The sequence below is a fragment of the Mizuhopecten yessoensis genome, unplaced genomic scaffold (assembly GCF_002113885.1).
Source record: "Mizuhopecten yessoensis strain PY_sf001 unplaced genomic scaffold, ASM211388v2 scaffold2347, whole genome shotgun sequence".
Classification (NCBI taxonomy): Eukaryota; Metazoa; Mollusca; class Bivalvia; order Pectinida; family Pectinidae; genus Mizuhopecten; species Mizuhopecten yessoensis.
Window position 1 is genome coordinate 103,713 of NW_018404501.1, and position 8,814 is coordinate 112,526.

Below are 8,814 nucleotides of genomic sequence, written 5' to 3' on the forward strand. Positions count from 1 at the left end.
CCCCTTTGGCTGATCATATGAATTTTCGTAACATGTTTCTTATACCAATAAATACTAACAGTAGTGAAAATATTCAGTAACAAGAAACAGACAATGTATTAAAACTGCTTCAGGACTATTTACACAACAATACCAGGTCTCGGATATCCCCCATGCTCGGTCCAAAGAGGTAGATTGGGTCGTCAACAACGTCAGAAGAAGGATATGGACCTCTCGTATCGTTTAGGGGTAATCTCGAAGGCATTAAACGGTAGTCTCATAACACACACCGTCACATTTCTCACTGGAGGTCTGACAATATTAAAATTGCTGGTTAAATGCGAAAAACAGCTTTTACACAATATCCTGCAACACCAACAAAGAAAACCATACTCGAAATATTCAATCGTTTTATTATTAACTGCTGTTAAGGAATTATTTCAGTGGTCATACAAATCAGGTCATTCAGTTAGAAAACAATGTGATTCAATACTAACTTTGTCATCGTTTGATAACCCTTTTACAATGGGAGCATAACTGTTTAACGCTTTCTGTAATTGGTATTGAACCAACCCCAATGAAAATATTTGATATTTCCGAACCACGCGACCTAATGCCTTGCTAGACCTGAATAAACTAAAAAAATACCTATGAAGCAATAAAGAGAGATCTATGATTGAAACCTTGAAGTCAGAAATATTTGTACATATATACAGAGAACAGAACAAGTCTAAAGAAAATCTTGATGACAATTACAATAAATACAAGTACAGTAATAACACTACAAGGAAGATATTTCTAACATGAGCAGGAAATGGCTAGAGTTTAGGTCTGGAACTATTCTAATAAGTACTATGTATGCCTCCATACGTATCAGTCACGTACAGTACTCGCCTGTTTGTTTGAGTAGTTTTACGTCCGCTTCACTAAAAACTGCATGCCCGTTAAAACGTTATACCATGGCAAAGGAGCGGACGAATGCAGCCTCGGATTTAAACAGTTAAACAATTTGAATATAAAACACTGTCACACCCAAGCGCAACTCTTTAAACGTCTTTTTTCTAACATTAGAACAGAAATTCAAAGGATTGTAAAATCCTGATTTTGTCATAATTAAATACATGTATTTATGTTTGAATAAGATAGTATACTCGTTGATTCCTCATTTACGACACCACTAGTGCATCATTCATACACGAAAATATAAGTAGCAAAGTATCACTCCAATTCAATTTTAAGTAAACTGATGTTCGCTCACCATGTTGATAACATTTTCAAACAAATATATTCACAGGGAATTTGTCTGATATAGGTTTATTTTCACTAGCATAAGTAAAATCATCACAATATCATCAATTTACGTTTTTCCTCGTAACCGTAATTTGATCCAGAAACAACTCATTATGCAAAACATATAAAAAGGTATAACAATGTATGGGATGAATATCAGGAGTATTTAGTAAGGTTTACATAACAATGTATACCAATTAATTCATGCTATTGTATCAATGTGCATGCAATATATTAATGTAATATTTAGTTAATTTCCGCTAATGTTATTCACGTATTACTTTGACAATCGATGTGATGACTGATGGAAATCACACGACATATATAGCAGTTCATTTATTGTCAGGTTTCACATGCTGTATTGTCTATAATGTCTTTGAGATACAAACTGATACATATTGATATACTGACGATATATGTTTACACTGCCTGAAGTATATAAACAACTATACATTACGCAGCATTTTTAGGGTCAACTGCATACGTATCCCCCTTGTAAGATACCATATCCCCCTTGTAAGATACCATATTCCCCCTGTAAGATACCATATTCCTCTTGTACGAGTAGTTTCACATCTTCCTAATTTGCACGTAATTATTTCAGGGTAACAAATATATTATAATTCATGAATGGATAAACTGTTCATATCCTTTTATTTTGGTCAATAACATAAATCAATGATTTACTGATGCCATTTTTTCCTTGATTCAGTTGTTCATTGAAACAATTTCGTTGAAAAATAATATTTGAGATACTGTTATCCAAGAAAGTCAAAGAAAGCGGTGTGTTTCTTCTTAGTGTGTATGTTTACGGCCTCCACCTCTATTTCTGTGCCGCCGAACGACATGGACACTTCGACCCCTCTGTTTAAGCCCTTGGATGTGTCTGGCATGCTCATTTTCAGGGTACCTAGTTTCTGACATGATTTGTCTGTAGTGTACATTGGTGACGGTTCAGTGGACGCATATATATTGATGCTTAAAGATGTATCCGTAGGACGCGATACGCAATAATACCCATTTGTTTCACAGGACTTTCCTAAAGTGACAGATTCTTCAACTGCAACATGACGTTTAAAAACGTTATCACACCGTGCGACACCGACTTCATCTACAACCTTGTATTCTTCTTTGTGAACTCTTTTATTGAAGAGCGTTCTACACGCTACCCCGTAAGTGTACCGTGAGATCCTCTCAGTGATGATGTTGGGGCAGTGTCCCGTGATGACGGCTCCCTTCAGCACAGCCAGGCCGGCTTCTCGTGGAACTATCACTTTTAGGTGTGGGAACCTCTCCTTCACTGCGTCCTGTAGTAATGAGCATTCCGAGTATCCCCCTACCATCAGTATGGCTGATAAATCTTGGACGCTTGCATGATTTACGACCTGCTGTAAATGATCAGTGATATCCCCTAGAGATCGAGCAAACAGGGATAGTGTAAGCGCCTTTGACAATCGAAGTTTGCTCCCATACCAGGTCACATCGGAACTGTATTTCGGATTGCTTTTTATGAACATGTCCATTTTGTCATTGGGATAGTGTTTCTCGAATATCTCCAGTAGTTTAGATGGAATATTGAATGTGATCTTTCCCTCCATTGTTTTTGATATTGACCTTTTCTTCATTTCAAAACTGCGATACAACTCCAGCACGTCTTCCACGAAGTCATTTTTAAACTCCCTGACTATTTGTTCACCTACTATATCAGACAGCAGGGATTCAAATTCTTCATCAACGCTGGTACCTCCCCAATTTCCACCACTTGCTTTATGAATTTCCCTTATTGTTCCGTTCTTTTGAACTTGGTGAACTGTAACGTCGATTGTTCCACCTAACAATCAAACACATATGCACGTTTATATATTACGTTTTGGAACGGAATTGTTCTTTCTAGAAAGTAAGAAACGCGTTTACATAGGTTATTAAATTTTAGGTAGGAGCACTTCTTCACTAACCTAATCAGCCGTTGCATTTGGCCATAACAAGTAATCATCATCTTTGACTGGCTGGTTGCTTAAGAACAAGTGATATACAACAACCACTGACATTCCCATACGCTTGCATGGATTATTATCACTGGCATGCCTTCTTTTTCACATCTGACAACATCCTATCTGATAACGCATCAAACGCCAAGCCTATTATTCATGGGTGTAGAATGTATTTTGTGACCTTACCTCCTGCGTCAAGGACCATATACTTGGTTCCATGTCTAAAGACACCCATCTTCTTGCCTTCACCGTCCACCATACTCTGAACGGGTTGATGTTTACAGAAAAGTGAAGCAGCCTCTGGTTCCAGCGCCAAAATCAACTGATCACTAGGTAAACCGGCCTGAAATACAAATGTTAAGGCATATGGATACCGTTACAAACGTTTGAAATCAGTGAATAAAAACAAAACCTGTTCACAAATAGTAAGACCCCATTTTACGCCTTGGTAACGTGACGTCATTATTCCGTCTGCGGTGTCTTTTCGGTGCCAGACAAAAGCGTTTGGTATTTTTGTGCCCCCGCCATAAAATGGGCGGGGGGGGGGGGGGGTGCATATAGTGTTGCCCATATCCGTCCCGTCCCGTCCCGTCGCGTCCCGTCCCATCCATGAGCGGGGGCATTTATTTCTTACAGATATTTTCTAGTTAAATTATGGCCCTGTGTATTGAAGTTGTAATTGTATACATACAGTCAAGCCTGCATTATAACCAGATCTTTCTACAGTAACCAACTCACTCTAAACACTCTATTCGAAACGGTCCCGAGCGATTTTACTATATTTGGACACGCCACTAGCAAACGTTCGTGGTGGTTCAATTAGCGGTCTACGGCAACCACTTTCCATTTGAAAGAAGATAACAAGTGTGCCCATTGACCGTTTTAACGTTAACTACCAATGTTTCAGCTAAATTTGTATATCCTTTGCCGTCTGGTGGTCTGTTCGATATTTTGTTTCATTCGGTATGTCAAATTAATAACATCAGTGATTAAAACCCGCCTGGTTTTGATAAATAAAATGTTAAATCATTTACATAATGCTATAGAAAACCGAAAAATGATCTCTCCCACTTATGTATTTACATTTATGGCTGCCTCTCGCATGAACTGTTTGGCTGGTTCACTCCAAATGGCTGGGACTGTCAGCACCCAATGTATATCTGTATCCACACTTTCAAAACCCTGTTTCGCACATTCGCCTAGGAGGTGATTTTTCAGATATCGAAGGATGGCTGAAAACACTTTCAAAGCTGGCATTTGTTTTCCGTTCATATCTTTCAGCTCCAAATCTCGCTTTATATTCTGAAAAAATAACATTATTGTAACAGCTGTTGTTTCACAAATATGCACCAAACACTGGATATAGTTACATGACAGAATGGACATCAAACTTATATACATGTATCAGAATGTGGTGATCCGCCCTAAAATATTACTATTGACCTAAATTTGTACCTCATCCTTATGTACTATTTCTGCAGCATTTATTGGCCACTTATTCATGAATGGGCTTCGGTTGTGAAGTGGCAATAAGAAGTAAGAAAATTTCATTCATAAATAGCCGTCCCAAATTTAACCAATCAAAGCAAAGTATTGTCCAATTCATAAATGGGAATAATGCAACTATTGCTCGCTAGGTGGTGTCGTAGATTTCGGAGTCCAGCTTGTGGAGGTGATGACGAAGACGCAAACTATCGTTTGTGTAAAAAATCATTTCATTTCGTTATTGCTATATTTTTGCTTAATAGCAGTATGACAAGGTAGTTTTATATTGTGAAAGTGAACGAATTAATGTTTTTCGAAAGTGTTTGAAACGTCATTTCAATTTATCATTAGGAATCATTGTAGTCAATTTGATATAAAGAGATAAACGAAACACACAAATGTGCTTTTAAATGTAGTCATAAAGTATGCCAGAAAGGCATTACACTGCATCATACAGCTGTTTCGTCCTTGTACGACCCGTCAGCGTGTTAGGGGCCAACTAAAGTCTGGTTGCTACGGAACAGTGTGATACAGTAAGGAAGGATACATTTTCTAGCATTCTTCGGATCTATATTATTTTTCAGAAATTAGTATTTTTGAGTAAATATCGAAAATGGGAATTTACAACAACTTTTACAGTACTCACCCACCCCGGAATATTACAGACGAAGTTAACGTAATAAGCATCTATTTTTATTTTCTTCTCAAAAAATGAAACTATTGATGATGTGATATTAATTAGCTTGGAGTTAATAAATACTTACTTTCTTTTTGTATAGTGCCATTTTAAATCGCCTGAACAAATACCATTCTTTGTGTTCGTCTTCTAAAACTAGATCAGAGTATTTGTCCTCTGCTTCAAATCCAAAAGAATCAAACTCCCCATCTGCATTGAATAGGACAGAGGATGACGTCTTAAAGGACTGGAGCTGTCCGGATCCCGCCGTCCAGGTCAAACAGGATGCGTTTAGTGGAGACGTTTTAAAGTCGTTTCTCGTGGAAAACGCATACCCAGAATACGTTGTTCCAAAATCAATGGCGGCCGAAATCAAATATTTATCTGAGGCCATGTCAGTTGTAAACATGCACCTGTCAATTAATACGATAAACGTTATTCAATATCTCTGAAACTACACACTGGTCATACTTACATCACTCATGCATATCTGCTGAGTAGGGGAAATCCACCTACGTAGGCATGCAACTCCCTGGAACACTTTTAATACAATATTGATATTTTAGAGACACTGGTGATAACACTTTCAGTTCCCAGATATGAATTCCCTTTTCCTTCCGTAGACATGGAGGCAGTATTTAGTTGTATACTAGACATCGCTCTGTTTTATAAGCTTAATTTCATTAACCATCGACTACATTACGACACTTGATGGCACTGTCAGCTTTGTGTCATTATGGCGATTTTATAAGAAACCAATAATGTTCCACTCATCAATGTATTTCGTACAGTATCTTGTAACATACGTGCGATGTTTAATAACAAACTATAAGCGACGATATTGTAATATTTATTATAAAATATACACATATTGTAATGAAATGCGTTTTCTTAGTGTTACCGATTATCAGTTTTTGTTATATGTGTATGTTGGCTTAGTGCATCATCTGATTACGTAATCTGTTTCGGACTTTGACAGTGGCAGCTGTGGTATTCAGGTATGTGATTATACAGTATATACTTTGATAACGTTAGTGATATTTACATACTGAGTCGTATGCGATGTGAATGAATTAAATTTAAAAAAACGTATCTTTCAATATGTAATCATATCTTTTAAACTATGGCAATTAAATAGAACTGCTTACCACAGACCTCTCAGTGTGATTCTAACATGTACCATCACTATAGCTACATTAACGTTCTTACCTGTACCATCACTAGAGCTACATTAACGTTCTTACCTATATCATCACTAGAGCTACATTAACGTTCTTACCTTTACCATCACTATAGCTACATTAACGTTCTTGCATATACCATCACTAGAGCTACATTAACGTTCTGACCTGTACCATCACTAGAGTTACAATAACATTCCTACCTGTATCATCACTAGAGCTACATTAACGTTCTTACCTTTACCATCACTATAGCTACATTAACGTTCTTGCATGTACCATCACTAGAGCTACATTAACGTTCTTACCTATATCATCACTAGAGCTACATTAACGTTCTTACCTTTACCATCACTATAGCTACATTAACGTTCTTGCATGTACCATCACTAGAGCTACATTAACGTTCTTACCTTTACCATCACTAGAGCTACATTAACGTTCTTACCTTTACCATCACTATAGCTACATTAACGTTCTTGCATGTACCATCACTAGAGCTACATTAACGTTCTGACCTGTACCATCACTAGAGTTACAATAACATTCCTACCTGTACCATCACTAGAGCTACATTAACGTTCTTACCTGTATAATCACTAGAGTTACATTAACGTTCTTACCTGTACCATCACTATAGCTACATTAACGTTCTTACCTTTACCATCACTAGAGCTACATTAACGTTCTTACCTGTATAATCACTAGAGTTACATTAACGTTCTTACCTGTATCATCACTAGAGCTACATTAACGTTCTTACCTTTACCATCACTAGAGCTACATTAACGTTCTTACCTGTACAATCACTAGAGTTACATTAACGTTCCTACCTGTATAATCACTAGAGTTACATTAACGTTCTTACCTGTATCATCACTAGAGCTACACTAACGTTCTTACCTGTACCATCACTCGAGCTACATTAACGTTCTTACCTGTACCATCACTAGAGCTACATTAACGTTCTTACCTGTACAATCACTAGAGTTACATTAACGTTCCTACCTGTACCATCACTAGAGCTACATCAACGTTCTGACCTGTACCATCACTAGAGCTACATCAACGTTCTTACCTGTACCATCACTAGAGCTACATTAACGTTCTGACCTGTATCATCACTAGAGCTACATTAACGTTCTTACCTGTACCATTACTAGAGCTACATTAACGTTCTTACCTGTACCATCACTAGAGCTACATTAACGTTCTTACATGTACCATCACTAGAGCTACATTAACATTCTGACCTGTATCATCACTAGAGCTAAATTAACGTTCTTACCTGTACCATTACTATAGCTACATTAACGTTCTTACCTGTACGATCACTAGAGCTACATTAACGTTCTTACCTGTACAATCACTAGAGCTATATTAACGTTCATACCTGTACCATCACTCGAGCTACATTAACGTTCTAACATGTACCATCACTATAGCTACATTAACGTTCTTACCTGTACCATCACTAGAGCTACATTAACGTTCTTACCTGTACCATCACTATAGCTACATTAACGTTCTGACCTGTACCATCACTAGAGCTACATTAACGTTCTTACCTTTACCATCACTAGAGCTATATTAACGTTCTTACCTGTACCATCACTAGAGTTACATTAACGTTCTTACCTTTACCATCACTAGAGCAACATTAACGTTCTTACCTGTACCATCACTAGAGCTACATCAACGTTCTTACCTGTACCATCACTAGAGTTACATTAACGTTCCTACCTGTATCATCACTAGAGCTACTTTAATTATACAGTCAGACGTTATCACCTTTTCTGAGAAAGGGGCGACGAGAGGAAATGTTTGAAGTAATATAACGAGAAATTGCATTGGTGCACAAGGATAAATCAGTATACATATAAATACCAACGAAAATTGAATACAATTAATACCAGAATAAAAGTTATTTGTGAATATGCTATATATTTAGCAAGGATACATTGCATGTATGGTAAACTGAAAGTAGATAAACAAGATGGGGTTCAATATAGGATCTGTCAATGGTTAGGGCAGTTCTGTTTATAGCCAATATACGCTCATAATGATCTAGTAATTTCAGTGTGAAATGGAGATAGATACTTACAGTACTAAAGAGTAAGATCGCATAATCCTTAACGGTTTGTAATGCTTTTTTTTTTACATTTTATTTGATAAATAAGTTACTTGAACAAAACAGAATTATTAAAACCAG

At 37.1% G+C, this 8,814-nt stretch overlaps 1 protein-coding gene across 2 annotated transcripts; it reads right to left on the reverse strand.

The window, feature by feature from the left end:
• Nucleotides 1–390: 390 nt before the first annotated feature.
• Nucleotides 391–8,503, reverse strand: LOC110445755 (heat shock 70 kDa protein 12B-like). Of its 2 annotated transcripts, none has more exons than XM_021490527.1 (5): nucleotides 8,311–8,503; nucleotides 5,510–5,834; nucleotides 4,344–4,562; nucleotides 3,447–3,603; nucleotides 391–3,100 (listed from the first exon to the last, which is right to left on the reverse strand). In XM_021490527.1, the coding sequence occupies exons 2-5, from the start codon at nucleotides 5,828–5,830 to the stop codon at nucleotides 2,028–2,030; spliced, it is 1,770 nt and encodes a 589-aa protein (XP_021346202.1). In that variant the 5' UTR covers nucleotides 5,831–5,834; nucleotides 8,311–8,503; the 3' UTR covers nucleotides 391–2,027. The 2 variants fall into 2 exon arrangements, with proteins under 2 accessions (XP_021346202.1, XP_021346203.1); XM_021490528.1 differs by lacking the exon at nucleotides 8,311–8,503 and adding an exon at nucleotides 6,631–6,717.
• Between the last annotated feature and the right edge of the window lie 311 nt (nucleotides 8,504–8,814).

Bases quoted from the DNA above. Each gene is read 5' to 3' on its own strand.
- LOC110445755 (XM_021490527.1), bottom strand. From the start codon at position 5,830: ATGTTTACAACTGACATGGCCTCAGATAAATATTTGATTTCGGCCGCC. The intron at 4,563-5,509 runs GTAAGTATTTAT...TTATTTTTTCAG, and splicing joins TGGCACTATACAAAAAGAAA to AATATAAAGCGAGATTTGGA. The intron at 3,101-3,446 runs GTAAGGTCACAA...TTTGATTGTTAG, and splicing joins TATGGTCCTTGACGCAGGAG to GTGGAACAATCGACGTTACA.